This window comes from Syngnathus acus, chromosome 15 (assembly GCF_901709675.1).
Source record: "Syngnathus acus chromosome 15, fSynAcu1.2, whole genome shotgun sequence".
In the NCBI taxonomy this organism is placed as follows: Eukaryota; Metazoa; Chordata; class Actinopteri; order Syngnathiformes; family Syngnathidae; genus Syngnathus; species Syngnathus acus.
Window position 1 is genome coordinate 7,135,177 of NC_051100.1, and position 19,601 is coordinate 7,154,777.

The following is a 19,601-nucleotide window of genomic DNA, read 5'->3' on the forward strand; positions in this document are numbered from 1 at the left end:
AAACCAGGCATCTTGGATGGGATGTCTGTTCACTAATAATCAGAAATAGAAGATCCTTATAGGATTACAAATATTAAATGTAGATCTACACAAATACTGGCTTTGCACAGATATGCAGTGACAGCATTTCCCAAGCTCCCTAATTAGTACGTTACAGTTGCGTTTGTCAAACGTTCCTGCTAATTAAACAAAAATATATATACATGGTTGTTCTTTAATGAGCTTTGTGGTTTTTGATGAGTTGACTAAAAACAGTGTTCCTCAGAATTCAGTGACACAAAATTGGAATGTTGTCAAAGAGCTGTTTAAAGTTTTGAAGCAGTACCAGTATTTGTTGAGTTTATGAATATAGTACCAACTACAAAGCTTTGTTTTAACAGTATATTATTTAGGATTACCATACATGCCAGTAGGATAAATGTGTTATGGTGTTTTGATGTTATCTGTTTGTTTAATTAAATTCTGGAAAACTATATTGTACCAAAAGATTTGTGACATAACATGTAAGGTAGACCAGCAATTTGACATCACAATCTTTGTTTTGCTGCAGGGGTCATTTTTCTTCCTGCCTTCAGAAACCTGCCAAACAACTGAGCAATAAAATGTATATCCTTTTTATTTTTACACTTCCATATTTCATTAATCTATTTATTTCATCCTAGAGATTGTTTCATTACAGCCAATCAAATACTATAAAAGTGGGATTATACTAACTAGTTGAATCTTTCGGACAGAACAATACATATATACAGTACACCCAATGCATGTACCATGCATGAAATTTAATGTGTTTACTTCCAATAGTGTATCATATAGAAAGCAATAAGGCCAATCAACTGATTAAATGAAATCATAGCCATATCAACAACAATCATCTGGTTTATTTTTATGGTCCACAATTTGTATTTGTTTTGAACACCAAACCCTCCATATATGCCAAAAACTAATTTTCATTTACTGAGATGTTGCATAAGATAATGGCTTGGCTTGCCTGCTGAATAATTGGCTAAGCATTATTGAATAACCTATCAGGCAGGCTGTATCTCCGCCCTGTTGCGCCCCATAGGGTCTCTCCCCTACAAGCAGGCACGCCTCCAGTCCTCAGCGTCTGATCACATCTCCTAGCAACAGTTTGATCCTGAGCTTTCCTAAATGGCTCAGCTGTCCAATTCCCTGGGGAGTGACACATCTCAGCTCTGAATAAGAAACTCCACAAAATGATGCTGCAGGTTGGCCGGGGAGGTCGAAGATCTTTTTGGACCTAATGGTGAGCATGCTTCCCACCTGCAAACATTTCATCTAAATGACAATAAGCAGACGAGTGCTCTGCATATACTAGCAGATGGCCCTACTAGTCAGATTACCCAGACATGCTAAATCCTAGGCCTAGCATTTGTAAAAAAGAGGCCAGACAGACATTTTGGCTGGGTTTATTGCTAATCTGTTGTTTAAAGAACACCTTATTTTTGTTACCAGGAACCTTCTCCAGATTAGTTCAATAGAAGTAGCTCCCAAACGCTCAGTTCCTTTCAAATCAAACTGATAGAAACATTGTTGGAGTGTGTCTTCTCCACCATCAGTAACAGTTTTAACATGTTTTGATCATGATGCAGGTAGCCGTAGAATGGTAAAATGTTCAGAATTGACAGAGCACTAACCATATCAGGAAAACGAGAGTATCCGCTTATTTATTTTTACTGTTAATTGCCCCCTTTTTCCTTTCAAATGTCAATAAACAGCACAAGAAGATGTTTGGGTTGTGATAAAAATGTAACTGCTGTAAATTATTTTAGACATAAGCCAAAGGAGCAACAACAGAATTGCTCAGACTCTCATTTCCGGTTACCTCACTATTTCGTGCAGCAAAAGCCCAAATGAAATTATTAGTGTATTCCAGCTATACCCAGTGGACTGACTGCATGGCAAATTATGGCTTACAGTGCTGGACACCTGGACAGACAGCTGAAAAACATTATTCAGCTAGATAGATGTTATAGAAATGTGGGCTAATGTTTTAAACGTATAATTTTCCATTAACCCAGAAGAGTTTATATAAATATGAAAACAAAATGAAGATGACAGATTTTATTTAGTTTTTTTTATTATTATTTTTTTTAATAATAGTATACAATTTTACTGATTTCGATTTCTGGACAGTTTGCTCTTACCCAACTGAGCCATATCATAATTTCAGTTGCATTATGCAATTAAATATTATGTATGATGATGAACTGTGCCACATCTGAACATTCCCTACCCAATGGTAGCACAAAGTTGGCAAAAACACTGAAGATTGTACTGTGACTGTAATTGATGCAATAATGTGCCCAGAGTTGTTTGAAAGTCACAAAGCAATTTTCTGGTGTACAACCTTAAAACCTAGATCATGATTATGTGTGTACAGCCTCAAAGACTGCTTATTTTTCATGCTGGGATTTAAAAGTTGTATGCGTTTGAAAAAACAGATGTAAAATATATTTAACCCAAAGGAAAAAAAACAACAACTCTAAATTGCCTCTTTGTCCAGAGTCCCAAATTCACCCGAAAGCACAGTAGGTGACAACAAGGGGACTATTGAAAGTATTGTGTAGCGAACAAAAATGAACTGCTGTTAAAGACAAAGTCAATGTGGTGAATTCAGAGCTTCGGGTGAAATTATGTCGCTTGGGCTCTAAGCTTAAATCAGTCAAATGTTCAAAAAGTCTTTTGGACAGCCTTGGAAACCTGCAGCTCTTTGAAATGTTCCATGCAGTTGAGAAAGGTTAGAAAAAGAAACAAACAAGAAAGTACAGCTGGATGTCAAAGATCTAATCATGTTATTATGACCATAGTAGAATGAAATTCCACACAAGCATAGTTTGATTTTTGCATTGTCGCTTCACACCATGGACTAAACACATTCTATTATTTAGACATTTGCCGCTCCAGGTTTAAAAAGCTATACTAATTATTTGGAATGATGGGAATTACTCACCTTTGTTGGCGCAAGAACCTCTCTGATTTGAATACCACATATTTGCTGGTCAAGTCACATTATGGAATGTCAGTCCTGACCTTTGCCAGTCACACTTTTCAATTGATTTTCAAACTGAAAACAACAAATGTATCTTTGCCAGTGACAGAAAGCAAAGTTCACTGAAGTTGAATAGTGTCTCCTGCAATCATTTTTGTCACAGCTTGTTGTAACTGTTCTCTCTTGTTCCATTACTCTCTGCCATATTTCAAACTGATCCACTGTCAAAATGCCTTTTTTTTTATAGATGCTTTTTGGAAGAGCAATGGCACTATTTACTCACTGTGAAATGTTATGTTTCCTGTGACTAATGTGTCACTCACCTTTAATGTGACTCAGCAGTAGAATGTATTGACAATAACTTTGGTGTCACTGTGTGATCTTCAGTGTGACACAGGCTGCAGCCTCATGATGCTTAGCTAACCAAATGTATTGTTCTAGTTTGTCCATATTATGTTAGCGATACTCAGAGTATTTATTTTAATAACTGTTTTAATAAATTGAGACTTGTGCACTTATGCACTCATCTTAAATCTAGATTTACAAAAATGTTCAAATTCAAATTTGGGGTTTTACGCAAATCAGTTTAATATCAATTTGAATCGATTGCCGTCTTTTGTCAAAGCCTAACAACAAGACAAGTGATTTGTTATCTGTCTAATTAAATGTGATAATGTGTCTTCCTTACGGTGTCGTCGGTCAGGAGAGGATTTACGCTGCCTCCCTTGATCAGTTGCTCTCTGTGCACCTATGTGTTAGGCATCCTGGGATGCTGGAGTCCTAATGAAAGCATCAAACTGAGAGGAGACAATTACTTGACTCTCACATTCCTGACCTTGCTTCTGACCCCCATGGCCCTTATTACTAGAGCTATTCCTCTATGTGGACCAGTTTAATCTCGATCAATACCAATATCTTTAAGACATCATGGTATTGACCTTCGGTCTCTTTGTTTAGGTACTATCCAACAGTATGATTTCATGGATTGACATTTTACATAATTAATGCATTTAGGGCTAGTGATTGTGGTTATTAGAGTCCCAATCGAATTTATCTTTGATTAGCATTTTCTTTGATTCTTTGTCCTCATTTTGCTAGATATTGGAAAAAAAAAAACATTTTTTGTTCTGGTCACAGTCTCTCTTCTCTGACATTCATCGATTACTCATACTGCTTGTCAGTTTGATGTCACTGCGCATGGGGTTATAAAAGTGATTTCTTTGCATCCCAGCTCACGCTCGTTTGTTGGAGTCGTTGGATTGCTGCCATGGTCAGCTTGTGGATATGTGCAGTAGATTTGCACCTGCTATATTCTGTTGTATGATTTGTAAATATTGTCTTTTAAAGCCACTTTTGTTTGCCTCAATGGGATTTCTTGAATTAATATTGTTAAAAAAAATAATGGTTTTAAAAACCCATCATACGTTTTAGGATTCAATTAATCTACAAATGTACTAAATTAAATATTAAATTCATCATTTACTCCAGTTAACAGGGAAAAGAGTACTGGTGCAAATAATTAATAAGCACCTGAGGGGCCCTTGAATTTAATTTGCACCATCAGATATTAAAATTTCACTTATGCTATATGTAATCTTAAAAATATGTATATATATCTTAAAAAAAATCTTAAATCTTAAAAAAAGATGCACCCAATGGATGCAGCTTGGACACATCATCAATTATACTGTAAACCGAGGGTCTCAGAGCAACAGATACCCTCATCTGTGCAACGCAGTGTGGATTGATCAGACCCTAACATATGTCCAAGCAGCTTGCTCCATCGTGCTCTTCGGCACAACCACCTGCCAGCATTTTTCTGTTGCTTCACTGATGTTTTGGGCAGCTTTGTTCTCAAGCAAACATCTTGAGTCATTGAGAATAATGCTGGGTGATATCATGAGCACGGTTGGCCTACAACGTAGGTTTTTCTCTCTGCAATAAATTATTCACAAGTTTTTTTTCATGATTTGTCACGGTATCCATTGTTGGCCTTTGGCAGAAGGGGCTAATGAGAAGTGGAGGCTCAAAGGGCTACGAGGGTTCAGCCCCTGGTCGACCATAAATGCCAGTACATTCCATCTCGGCATGTCATGTTTTGGTTTCCTTCTCGTTTCTCATGCGCTGATCGACTAGAGTTCAGGAATGCACAAATCCTATCCTTTCGTCTCGATTGTGAAACTTTGTTTTTATTCTAATAAAAAGTGATGTATGCTATTCGCAATGATTGTTTGATCCTCCAAAATTTGAAATCTGTGAAACTAAAATTGAACTGTTCTCATTCCTTTCGATTAGTTTGTAAATTTAAATTACAAATGAAGCGGAGAACTATATTTAACACGAGCAAAGCCAACTCCAAACCCGAGGCAAAAATTACCCGTTGGCACAGGTTGCGCTCCTGCGTGATGACTACAGGTGTTTAATTGAGTACACAGAATCATACTGCCTAGTCTGGTGAAATATTCTAATCAACCTAGCCTTTTCACAATCACACTCATTTTTGGGTAGAGTGCTGAAAAAGTGGGGCAGAAAAACACCTTGAAAGCTTGGAAAATTGCATTAAAACTTTCTGAGTTCCTGCAGTGCCAAGAACTAAAATCCAAACATGTGAGTAAGGCTTTCACAGCCTTATTATATCGTGTTATAGTTTAACAAAAAACAATCAATTCCTTTGATAAAAAATAGCGTGCTGCTTACACGTGGCACACATGATTTTTGACAATGCTCTTTATTTTATTTGTCACTTTTCTGCAGTTCCACTGTCAGCATTTTTTAAGGAGTCATTGACACTTTTTGTTATATGTTGAGCGCATATGAAAATGGCCTGAGGGGTAAAACACTGTGTAGTCTGCGTTAACTCATCTTCCAGCCAGAGACTGCGGTTCAGGCACAGATGGTGCAGAGAAGGAATATTTTATCTGGCATTGTCACTCTCTGCAGAAATGTTAGATCAGCTGAAGCTGCTAAGACACGCTTGGTGGTCAGCGGCACTACATTGAATGCACTCGGATAACAACTCCGCATGAAAAGCTGAAGAAACCAACTTATGAATCCCCAGAAAGTCACTATTCCTGTTATTCATGTATTTTCGTGTTGGTCTCACAAACAAAATAGAGCCTTTAGATAACAGTTGCCTTGTTTTGAATTAGGAATTTAGCATATTTTTTACTGTGATCCACTTGATAACCTTGGTCCAAGATTACTGCTCAATTTTTGTTCAGTGCTTCTACAAACAAGTGTGTGGCAAACACTCGATAGAGAATCATTATTAATTTAATGACCCCATTTGCAGCAAGCATTGCACTGATACCAGTCAGCTGAAAAATGATGATCTGAAATAAATGAGGGCCAATGGTGATCATATCAGGACAACCCTATAGTTTGTTCACTTCAGAGATTAGGCTGAAATGACAAAATAATAACATTTCAACTTGTGAACTTTGACCTTGGGTGAACTCTTGAAGTTAAGGTCAGTTGACATTAAAAAATCCTTCACTGAACAAATATTTACTTGCTATACAGCATTTGATTTTGCTGTGATCTCAAACTGAAACACGGACCTTAAAATGTTTACTCTATGAAAAGCTCTCATATTAAACAAACAATATGGCGAACACTGTGTGCTATTGGTCTGATTTACTTGGTTGTGCAAATGAGAGTGAGAATAGCAAGTTTTGCAAACAAGAACCCACTTGCACCTAAGAAAGATAATGACAACACTCAGAGAAGGCCTGCAAAATCACAGTGAATCAGTCTAAGGTGTGGTTGATAATCTTCCACTTCAGGAAATCAGTTTTTCTGTAACCCCACTCAAATAAATTGCACCTATGCTCAGAAAAAACTCTTGCTTTTATGGGCCAACAATGCAGAGATGTTAAATTGTGACTAAGCATCAAAATTCTAATTTTGGGGAAATGCCACCAAATAATAGTTCGAAGATCAAAACCAATAGATCATTAGCAAATGACAGATAGTAAATTACGCACGCACACGCACGCACGCACACACACACACACACAAACACACGATCAAAAATGCAGCAAATGATTCCTCTATCAATAGATATTGCCATTGTGTTTTTGAATTAGCCTCAACATTGACATTAAAGAATGCCTGCCAATTTGAAATGAGGATTGATTTTTAACATTAGGTAATACTGGTTGCGTTTAGATACTCGTATGTCAAGATATAGTATTTGTGTCTGACCTCTAGTTCCACTGGAGGAAGATTGTTTTGTTCTGAGGCTGGTTGTGAGACAGTTCCTCCAGCAATCTTGCCTGTGGTCTTTTCCCAGTTGCAGATGCCTGGATGCTGTCCAAGAGGCACCAAATTGATTTCTGAGTCACCTCTACTGGCTGCTCTTAAACTCAAGGAGGAGCCACTCTAATTTGAGGCTGCCGTGGATGGCCATCTCTAGAAGTGAGCCTGGGCGTGCATGATAGTTTATTTGACTCCAAATAACCCTTAGGTGTGAATAAGAGTGTCAATATTTGGATGAATAATTGCAAGAGGTGTCATCTACACATGATTAATTCAAAGCTGTGTCATTGTCCCCCAGGTATTCCTTGGCGCCACTTCTTTCCTAGAATCGGAGAAAAGAAGCAACATGAAGACTTCAACATTTTCCTTGACTTCCATCTATGTGAGCTGCTTGGTCCACATGAACTTCTGCCTAACCACTTGCAAAAAAAACTTTGCACTTGAGTGGCACCTGGACCAAATCACCATTCAAATGAACTGGACACTCATGGAGAATATGTGTGGTAGTATTAAAGAATGTTGGGGTTCTGGTAGAGATGATTTGAATGTACCAGTAAACCTCCCGCAGATTTGCCCACTTCAGTTGCAGCTAGGGGACAAACTGTTGCTCGTCCCGGATGAGACACTGATGTCATACGGTGTCAGGCTTCTCAACGTGTCTAAGGACAATTTTGAGAGTTGTTCTGCGAGCGGGCTCGCAAAAGACCAGTTGATTTTCCCTCAACACATAAATAGAAGCAAAGAAGTGGATAGCAAGTGGCTCGAGCCGGGTCACCGCTACTTCATTGGTCTGCATGACGATGATACCCAGCTGTGTAGGCACGGCTTGAGGCTCAACGTGCTGGTCAAGACGCAACTTTGCCAAGCCTCCCCTCTGCTTCCATTTTGTTCTGGAAAGGGTATTTGTCAAACGGACAATTTGGAAGACACGTACTCATGCCGATGTCATCGCCACTACTCCGGGAGGTTTTGTGAAAAATTTGACCCTTGTTTGGATAATCCTTGTAAAAACAAAGGAGTGTGTTTGAGCAACGGCTCTGCAGAACTGAACCACAGAACGTACAAATGTCTGTGTCCTCCACATTTTACAGGTAAATCAGCTGGCTTTGAAAAAACATTTAATACACTAACAGCTTTAATTAAAACTATGTGAATTAAAATTGGCAATCATTACTATAAATTTTACTTCAATTTCATTCTGCCTGCATTTGTCCAGCTGATGCTTTTTGATGACCTTGTTGTTTTGTTTTATTCTGTTGGCTTTCAAATTTATGCAACAACATTGAACAGTGAATGTGGGAATGAAACAGCTTTTGAGGATAATCTCACCAAATTGGATGAAAAGTCAGCAATTGGCTGCTAACAAAAATAAAAGGCCTTGGCTCAAGCAAAGTTTTCTTATGGGGTGGTGAAAATGTCTATTTAGAGAACAGCTTCTGTTCTGTTGCACCTAATTTGCTCTTTTCTTTTTCATCATCGACAAACTGCAACCGTTTGCCGTACAGCTCCAGTTGCAGCTACTGTAGGTCATGATTTTGGTTTTGAATTCAAACTACAGATATCTACATATGAATATGTTTCAAGAAATCTTGCTTGACGAGCAGAATCAGAACAGAATAATAGGGGAAGCAGTAGCACAGTGCGTATGAACTTTTGGACTTAAGAGTAGCAGGTTCAAGACCCAATGCACTTGATAGATGAACTGCAGAGAAGCCTTTGAGCAAGAATCTGAACCTCCAAATACTCAGGGTCATGACACGGTTGTGCAGCCCCCTCATTCTGATGTCTCTTCTCAGTGCAAGAGAGTTTACCTTCAGGGATCTATAAAATATAATAAAAATAGAAAAATCAACTTAAATATGCACAAGGAGGTTAGTGAGAGAATTTTTCACTTAAATTCTAGTGTATGCCTTCCTCCAGTCCACTGATTTATTTATCAGTTTAATCAGCATTGAGCTCTTATCAGATCAATTGTCAAATGCAAAGCAAACAAAAGTAATGATAAATAACTTGCTTTTAAAATAACATATTTGTATTTATTGCCAATGTGTACTCTTTCAGTCTGCATAATCACTAGCGCTGACTTTTTGTATAAAGATTTGTATATAGAGGAATATATTAATATCTCCAGCTCCTGTTTTCTCATCCTTTTAGGAACAACCTGCTCAGAAGTTATCGGCAAGGAAAACTGCGACAGAGTATGTACAAAAGGGACGTGCGTTCAAGTGTCGTCAAGCTCCTATGCGTGCACCTGTAGTGCAGAATTCTCAGGTAGGCATTTTAGCAAATATTACACCATGTCACTCACTTCAAAAGCCTCTCTCTCTGGAAAAGGTCAAATCTGAAAACCTTCTATCCAAGACCAGCGTTTCCTTCCAGGCTTTAAAATTGAACCTACTTTGTAGTGTATTTGTCATCATAATTGGAGCAGCCACTTTAAATCAAACACTTCAGAAGTCAGCGTTACGACATATATGGCTGTAAAAAAGCCATGAATCGCTGCTGGCTAACGGAGCGTGACGTAGTTTATAAAACACGGGTTTACAGCTACTAATTAAAATGTCATTTATATTACATTGTTCCTGCTGATGGTATTATATCACAAGTTTGATATTACTCAGAGTTTTTAAATATTGGCTGGCTCGTGTAAATTCAGTTTTGATTTAACTCCCCAATATGATGAACCTATGCAGGGTCTTACATCAATGCGGCTTAACGCTCCTTTAAAATTCTTTATGAGTTCCTCATTTTCTTGATTCAAATGAATGGGAGTGAAATGTAATGTAAATATGTCTATAATATTTTTACCAGGTAGTTAAGCGGGGAGGACAAGCAGGGAGTTTTTTTGACTGCAATTGAAACTGAGGCAGATGCCTACACAACACATTTCATACACAGTCAAATGGCATTCACGATCATAAAATAATTTAAACAGTGATTATCATTCAGGGCCACCTTCGTGTTTTGAAAAGAGGAATCAAAATATTGGAAATACTTCTATACGATGCAACTATTAAAATGCACTGAAGGTGAACATTTTCTAAACACAAGGGTATTTTCTACGTACATCCAACTGTTTAATGTTTTTGTACCCCATGCTGTTATGTTATCACTCCTGACTGTAAGAAAAACATTTTTACGTCCAGCATGTTTGTTCGGCTGGGGTGAAAAAATGTATCGTTCTCCCTTTTGAATTGCTGCTTGTCAAGTAAATGGCGTGCATTTTATCACATGCGTATACCTCCAAATAAATCGATGCTTGGGAAATTGTGACTACCCTGTAAATATTGGCAGATCAACTAAACATGATACAAAACCTTTGTGTACAAAGCATTGTATGTTTTCCTTTTAATATTTTCTGCTTTTCTGGGATAGCAAACTATTTAGGGGGGCGTACTTGCTAATGTCTCTAGCGTGTCGACTCCTCAGGGTGCTTTTCCATAGTCATGCGTCCCTGCTGTCCCATCAGCTTCTAGGGAGTACTTGGGAGCATTTGCTTCCTCCTCCTCCCCCTTTCTGCTGCAGTTTCTTCATTAATCAAGCGAGAAGCTGGATGTTGCCTTCTCCATTGGCGGTTGCCCTCGTAGGCCAAAGTCTATGTGCACAGAATAATGAGCCAAGCTCGTGGGATGTGTGAGATGAGATTTCTTTTTGTTTTGACTGTCCTCTGCTTTACATCTGGGCTATCTGATTTAAATATTACCTATCATCCCTATTAGTCCATTTTTATTTTGCTGAGATGTTCATTGTCTTTATCTCAGTTTCATTTTGTTGGCAGCAAAATATAATTAGTATCAAGTATGCAGTCATCACCCCTGTTAACCAATTTAATTGCACTAAACAGAGATGCATTGAGTCTTTTGTATTGAATTTTCACAGTTAACCACTACATTCATGAGGGTATGTAATATGCCCTTTAAAAGGCAACAAAATATATTTGGTCATGTATTTCAATGAATGACCTCTCCCAAAATGAAATCCAAAGAAGAAAACAAAATGACACCTTTGAGCAAGTACTATATACTAAAATTTATGTCAAGTTATTTATTGTAGAAGAGGCTATGTGCGAAGACTGTAAAGGAAACTCAGTTTATGGAGTGCAAAATGATCTGTGGCTCAAGCAAGACCTGAAGATAAATACAAGATTGATTGCCACAGAGGTTACCATGAGTTGCCTCTGGGACAGGGGCACTTGTATGGCAGCAGATGGATTTAAGGAAATGTGCATGGAAAGATTCCCTGCAAAGATAAGTGTCTAGAAAGAGAAACATGAAAAGTCTCAGCATGGACATCAAAATTCAATTAGTCTCACCTTGAAACTAAGTTTGTCCTTTGTATGCCACTGTGCACATGTCTATTTTCTATACTGCTTGTCCTCATTGGGGTAGTGGCTGACTTTGAGCCTATTCAATCTGACTTTTGGCACAACCATCATTTAGAATGATAAATAAAACATCACAATGTCTTAAAATTAAAAATATAAAATTTTAAGGAAAGAAAAACGATTGTTGGTGTTTAGCGGTGCAGTGACTTACAACACAGGACGGCTCACATTGACGCTGACCCAAATGCTCATTTGTTCACCTGACTTCATCGCATGCAGTCACAGATCAACAATCCCAGACAAATGCATTTGACTTGCTTTTCACGTCATCATTTTCCATGTTTTTCTATCCAGCTTTAAAAAAAAAACCTCCAAAAACAGCACAAATAGCTGACGTGACGACATCGTAAACGTCATGTGTTCTGTTTTGCAGACCTGCCTTGTGAAAGAAAATCTAGTTGTGATCCAAATCCATGCAGAAATGGAGGCACATGTGAGGAGACTCCCAGAGGTCTGGTCTGCCGTTGTCCTGAAAGCTTCAGGGGCCTCTACTGCGACTCTGCATCCGCCGTTGATCGCTTGTCAAATGCTTGTCAGCAGAATCAAATTTGCAGTGCAGAGCATGTGAGGACCCAATTTCCTTTATTTGTTTTCTATAGCACATGGAAATGAATATAGTCTCTTGAAATAGGATCAAAAGGCTTTATTCTAAAGACATGAGCAGCAATTAATATTTCCTACTGAAGATGAACAAAGGGAAAGAATGGTTGCAGCAATTTGATTCAATGATAGCACAAATTTCAAATATGCTCGATTTATTTTGTTTTTTTCAATAGGAAACATAGACGTGCAAAGACAGAGGTGGTTTGGGGTTTCTGGCTCCTGTTCCTATTCCCATTGATGCACTTCTTTTCAGCACACTTACCTTTTGTTTGTTTTTTGCTTCTGTTTGAAAGTCAGTATTTGGCCTAGGTATTAATAAAGTTATCAGTATTTGAGTTGGCGAGTGTTTGAATAGGAAAAAGAAGGGACATTGGTTTATTTGAGGGGTTACATTTTTAGCTTCCACTTAATCCCATTTGAAAGAACAAAGACTAATTTTGGAATTCACTCTAAGAATAACGGTACAATTTTACCATTTGAGAAAAAGCTAGCCTTCAGTCATGTGTGAAATCCAGCCGTTTTCACATGACCTGGTTTGTTCTGGCCCTATGTGCAGGCCTCTGAATGTGTGTGTGCAGATGGTGAAGTGGTCCCAGCATGCACGAGAGGGCAGCGGAACGTGTGCAACCCATCACCGTGCCTCAATAATGCCACCTGTGTGTCCAGGGGACATGATTATGTGTGCAGGTGAAAAACATAAAACACACACAAGGATCTCAAGCTGACTGTTCTTTCTTTTTGACTGATATACACAGGCTGGATACAATTTGATCACATTTCGTCACCACCCTTCAACATGAACACACTTTTTCACTTGAATAGTCAAACTAGCCTCCTGTGGTGAAATTCAAAATATGTTTTAAAGTAAAGCTATAACAATTGCTTGCTAAACAAAAAATGTCCTGCCTGTGTCCTTAAAGCCATTCTGATTTTATTTATCTGTCCTGTTATCTTCCATTATTTCCCCAAGCGAACTAAATATCACTAAGTGTGCCTTTTCACAAGTTAACATCGTTCTGTTTAACGACAAACATGGCACTGTTGTTTATTTTGACATTCAACTGAGCATCAAATTGTTTAATCAATAGCTAAATAATGTGCATCCTCTGGCAATTTTGGAAGAACTAAAGCTGTAGCCAGGGGTGGATGGAGCAAAAAAAAAATCTGCCCTGACATTTTTGGCATAGAGCAGCTCCTCATACTGTTACTATTTTCTAATAATAATCGGAAAAGGCTAATTACGTTATCACTCAGTTTTTATAACGAACACATTCTCTTATAAAAACTTGTAAATTTTGGGGGGAGGACTGGAATGAATTACAGTCATGGCATTTTCATTCATTTCAGAGGGGAAAGATGGTGTGAGACACAAGTGTGTTGAATTAAGAGTGTGGGCACATAACAAATTTAACTCAAATCTCAAGACAACACTGTATAATCGTTTTCTGAATCTATATCAGGAAATGACAAGGCCACACAAAATAGTGTTATAATTCTTTTAAACTGGATAAAGAATGTGCTCTAAAATGATCACTTTCCGAGCAAAATTTAGTGTTTAACTTTTTTAACAACTAATAAATGTAAAGCTCTTTCAATACTCAATCTTTTGAGAACAATATAATAGAAACTGACATAATGTGGTTTTGAAACATGCCTTTCACCTCGGAACACATTGTTCTTTAAGATTATAATGTTCTTGTAGATAAGATTATTCTTCTGTATTACATTCGTCTTGTAGATTATATTATTTCATTCTCCTCACCAATGCTTGGTAGATACTTATCGAACTGAAACCTTATTGTTCCACTGGCAGCATATTCAGTTTAGTGATTAATACTTCTTTGCGGTGCCATTGGATAATACTGTACATTTTCAAGCAAAATGGATAACTTTATGAGGAGGGAACATGTCTTGTAAAATTAGTAAAGTAGGAGCTGATTTTACTAAAAGGGAACGAACGCAAATGTAGAAAAGAATACAGTCATTATTTTAATCCGGGTCACTGATAGTGTCGTGGTGGATTCAGATGACTTCAGTGCACGCAGTTCATTCAGATTATGAGAGTATTTTTCTCTTGGTGTGTGTAGTGTTTACATGCCAGATTACATTACACATTAATTTTAATCACATGGAATTGAAGATATACACACAATGACCACTTCAGCACTTATATCATCTGAATCCATCTGGATTTCATACCATGAAGTTGTACATACATGTAGAAATGTGCAATATTATCTTTTTAGAGGCAGACTGACAAATTCTTTCATCTGTCCAACAAAGTAGAAAAAAACATGAGTCCAGACATGGTGTAGAAATAAAGCATGTTAGCGCCTGAGGCTTAGGGTGAAATGATTTTCTGACACACGCTTCCTTTCAACAGATGTCTGCGGGGCTTTGCGGGGAAGAATTGTGGAGAAGTAATTGACTACTGCCGCCTGCTCAATATCAACTGTCTAAATGAGGGATTGTGTTTGAGTGTAATTGCCGGATATCAGGTGAGTAATTCAATGTCTCGGTCATAATCAAATACTCTGAGGCCTCGGAAATATGTCTCATGTTGCACCTGGAAGGATCATGTGAGAATCTCTAATACGACATTGATTAGTTTGATTGTGACAGATGCTTCAAATTAGCTTTGCACATTCATGACATTTCTCAGATGAATATGGGAAGTTAATAAAAACAGTCTTTAGTGTCTCTGGCTTTTAACACCCACACACAACATCCGCATGTCACATATTTGTTCAAAAGTCGTTCCATCTCTGGCTCATACACTGTATGACTGCTCACAAAAAGATATCATTAATTGGAGCTAGCAAGTTGAATAGTACATAATACTCTTAATTCTACAGCGATAAATCATTAAATGTGAATTCATTGCTTGACAGGAAATGTTCTGCTTTAATTTGCCTTTCTTTGAGCACTTGTCACAAACATCTGTATTTTCATGACAGCCAAGACTCCTTTGTGATGACCCCAAATCTTCTAATTATTATCGGTCTTGTTTCATTAGACATTAGAGAGAATGAACTACATGTTGATGTCTTGTTTGCACACACTGATCCCCAAAATTTATAATATGAGGTGTGTTTAAAGTTAGTATATATACAAAATGTAGTCTCTCCAAGTTTTTCTAGTTTGAATCAAATTGATATAGTAAAATGTAACTGGCAAAAACTGCATTGTGATGTCATCGTTATGGTTGCTTATTGTTCAAAAATTCCCACCCCACCTCCAGACTCATAAGTGTCAAGTTCCTACTGGAGATGAAGTACTTTACTGTCACCAGTGTGCTCAAATCCAGTGTGGTAAAATGAAACGAGATTGATGAGTTGCACACCGTGTCAAATTGACCTACGCTGCGGTTTTGCTGCAGTGTATCTGTACCCCAGGATGGATGGGAGAGTTTTGTCAATACGTGAGCAATGCCTGCCTGATAAAACCCAACAGATGCTTGAATGGAGCCACATGTATTACAACGAGCCAGATGTCGTCTCCTCCACAGTACATGTGCAAATGCCCAGAAGGATTCACAGGTGAGATAACTTCCAAAGTCAAGAAAAGTGTGTTTTTATCTGGTATTTTGTTTTCAATATATATCTTTATATATAAACTTTATAGAATCTTGATACAATTCTCACCGGAAGCCCAACAAGTGTCTTACCATGACTTATATAAAGCTAAAGGTTGAGATGAAACATGCGGAGGACACATCTACCTATTTAGGAAGTGTCTGTGACCTCTAGTAGTGTAAATATATCACATTGAGGTCAACATTGTTGTGGAGGTTTAGCTTCCTGCTGTCACGTTTGCAGCAAACGGTGATGAAGTACCTGGAATGATGGGCCGCTACCAGCTCAAGGTCTATTCTCTGTGACTTCTCACCTCTAACCTCACGAAGCAGGTGGAAAATACACCTAAAATTAAAAAAAATTGAACTTCAGAAATACCTCTTAATGTACCTGCCTGCCGTTTGAAGCATTGCTGTTAATATGTTGAATCTGCTTAATTGGCTATCATCTTGAAAAAATAAAATAAAATAAAGTAAATACAATAAAATAAATATTATAGCCTAAATGGAAATGGCATGCTGTAGTTTCAAAATAGCTTGTATTTGGTCGTAGCTATGCTGTCATACCCCATTATGCAGAATCATGTATAAGGAGCAGTTCAAGACAAACTTTGCCAAGAAATATGCTTTCAGATGAACTCATTTGTCATTTTACATAACTCCAAAAGCCCATTCTGATGTTTTTTTTTTACATGATTCATTTCTACCCTCTGTGTTTCCACTGTGCTATTCAATATGCTGCCATCTTAGGTTTGTTTATGCTTTTTTCACTTTATATAGTTATATTTGACCATCCTAGGCAGTGATTCCTATAGGAGTATTCATGCATTCATACTGCATTCGTATATGTATATGTATGTAGTATATGTATACATATGCGTGTATATATACGTACTTTGTATATGTATGTAGTATGTGAACATACTATGTATTTATACTATGTAATACGATCCACTCAACCCCCGATTGGATTCCATTGTCAATTTTCAGTTTCCAACTTTCATTCATATAAAAAAATAACAAAATGAATGAGTCTTTTTCTAACACAGTAACTTTTCGTAATGTAACAAAATTATAAATATATCATTTAGGTAATCGATTATTTTACTTTTTACATCGATGCATATTATACACACAAACGCACATGGGATATGCATTTTATTCATATTGAATGTCCCTTTTTCTTTCCTGCATAATACTGCAGTGCATTTCCCTGATCTAGCGTTAAGCCCTGACACACTCACCTGTCAGTCAGATTAGACCTCACATAGCACTACATGAACAAGATTTTCCACTTCTTTTCCCTTGCTAAAATCTGCTTCCATTTCAGGCATAGAAAGTTGTCTCTTGCACTACGGGAAGACTTAGTGCCGAATAAAATTCATTATTTTCCATCATCTAGTGATATTTTTTCCCCTCTTGAATTTTTGAGCCATGCGGCATAAAAAGACCAATTTAATTTCAAGCATTGCCATGAAAACCTCCACTGTACTCTATCATAGATCATAACTCTGAATACACTGCTCAAATCCAAATGTGGAGGTTTTATTTAGCAACGATTTCTTTTTCACTGTAGAGCACTTGTAAGCATAAATGATGGTGGCTTCATTCACATAATTACCTTTTCTCTCTACTGTTGAGATCTGTAATTTAATTTTAAGTTTATTTGGATGTCAATCAAAAATATTTAATGATTTGTATGAAACTGTATACACAAAACAAGTAAAGGCTATGGCTATGTGGGGTAAACCCTATCACATATTGCATAAGGTTTTGCGATAAACATTGTCTGATCAATTTAGTTTGCAGAAAAGATGAATACTAAACAAACAGAACAATAGAAGCAAAAAAAAAACACGCACACATTGCGCCAATGCAACATAAGTGGTGTCCTGACTGGTCCATAAACTCCTTTTATTTTATATATTTTTCCAAGAAATTATTATTGGGTAGCAGACAAATTGAGATAGCCACTGCTGTCCCAGCTACATTTTAAAACCCACACTAAAACCCACACTAGCACTGGGTGTTCATGCCAACTGGATGCCAACAAAGATAATATATTAAAATGCCAACATCATTATACAAGTGATGCATTTCCAGTCACGCTCTTCCCAGATGTCTAAGACGAAACCAAACCCGGCATAAATTGTATATAATGAACTGTAGCATCTACACTGCTGATGACATCAATCTTTGCCATTCTGCTGTTTCATGAAAGCACGTCTGCCGTGGTAGGAATTTTTTTTGTCCCTTCTTTTATTGATGATAGGACATTTTGAATTAATAGCCTGCATTGGAAGCACACCATCTTCCTGCTGACAAAGCGTGAGAACACGTCTCTTTCTGACATAGCAGTGTAGCAAACAAATATCAATCAAGGCACCTGACCTCCCCCACTCCCATCATCTGTAGTTTCTCTCTCTATTCCCCCTTTCCCTAAAAATGTATTTAAACAAATTCAATAACGTTTGCAAAGTAGTAATGACAAAACAAGGCAATTGTATTATTGTTTGAAAGTACATTAATATGAATGTGTCCAGTGCTACTGATAATATTAGAGTACCGATTTACTTAGCATAACCAAACAAATAATTTCCTTGGAACTTCCATTTCAGTCATTTCTGGGTAATTGTGATTTCATCCATTCATTTTCTGAACCCCTCAATCCTCACAAGGTATTTTTAATCACTTATGAACAGGTCCGTTTTAGTTGCAAATTTGTAATCTTTTTTCTCTCAGGAACACACTGTGAGACGGAGATCAACGAGTGTCACTCCAATCCCTGCCGGCACAATGGCACATGCTTTGACTTGGTAGGACACTATGAATGCCAGTGTCCCACAGGTTTGTACTGTTGTGTCTACCCAAAAGGCCTTTGTGCATAGATATCACTATTAGCTATCATGGCAAGCAGTAATGCAGACCTTTTACACTTGTGTGCAGTGAATATAGTCTCTGAGTCATAGCCAGGGACCCTCTGGCCTTTTCAGTGTTCGCATGGTGATTACCCTTTGCCAGCGGCATCCCTCAGCAGAAACACAATTTGCCCCAGGAAATTAAGCTGGGGAAATTGACATGATTACATTTAGCATGTTTTAAAGATTTTTTTGAATCATATAAACAGTTAGTTCTTATTCCACCATCCCTGTGCATGATTATGCAGGATCATTAATTGATCTCTCTGACCCAGAAGACAGATCATCAGTCTTTTTCAACCATTCACATTCATAGACTACTCGCAATTCAGTTAAGTTGACTTTGGCTTGGTTAAAACAAACTGTTTTGCCAACTGGTTTGCCACATATTCCATGTGTTTTATTTGGCGGGTTTTGATAAATGATCTAGTATGAAATGATTTATGTAAAATGCACAATGTTTTTTAAATGTAATTATCAACTAAGAACTGTTACACTCTTCAGTTTAATTTCTCATGTGATTTTGGACTATGATAGTAGAGAAACTAGGTTGAACTTCTCTTAGAAAGGCCTGAAATTGCAAAGATTCAAAGGTGGAAGGAAGCATGGTCCCCATGTGAGCAGGGACGGCTTCTGAATTGTTTTTCTCTTTCTGGGCTAAAAGGTGGCCTTGGCTGATAAAAAGGGGAGGCTAAAAGAAATGATTTATGAATACATTTAATAATATACAAATACACTGCTGGTGGGAGAACTACGCAGATTTCTGATTGGGCTATATCCCCTGTAGCGCCATCCCTGGTGAGAAAAGAGCGCAAGCCCCTATTGTATTGGACTGCCTCCTTACAAAAA

At 37.6% G+C, this 19,601-nt stretch overlaps 1 protein-coding gene across 1 annotated transcript in view; it reads left to right on the forward strand.

Annotated features, from left to right (window-relative positions):
- Positions 1 to 665: 665 nt before the first annotated feature.
- eys (eyes shut homolog) overlaps positions 666 to 19,601 on the forward strand; it is a 108,541-nt gene continuing 89,605 nt past the window's right edge. The window contains exons 1-9 of the mRNA XM_037271004.1: positions 666 to 1,267; positions 7,308 to 7,432; positions 7,572 to 8,364; positions 9,428 to 9,544; positions 12,031 to 12,221; positions 12,817 to 12,947; positions 14,644 to 14,758; positions 15,640 to 15,799; positions 18,577 to 18,681. Coding sequence (XP_037126899.1) covers positions 7,620 to 8,364; positions 9,428 to 9,544; positions 12,031 to 12,221; positions 12,817 to 12,947; positions 14,644 to 14,758; positions 15,640 to 15,799; positions 18,577 to 18,681 — 1,564 coding nt within the window. The 5' untranslated portion in view covers positions 666 to 1,267; positions 7,308 to 7,432; positions 7,572 to 7,619. The remainder of the gene's footprint in view (positions 1,268 to 7,307; positions 7,433 to 7,571; positions 8,365 to 9,427; positions 9,545 to 12,030; positions 12,222 to 12,816; positions 12,948 to 14,643; positions 14,759 to 15,639; positions 15,800 to 18,576; positions 18,682 to 19,601) is intronic.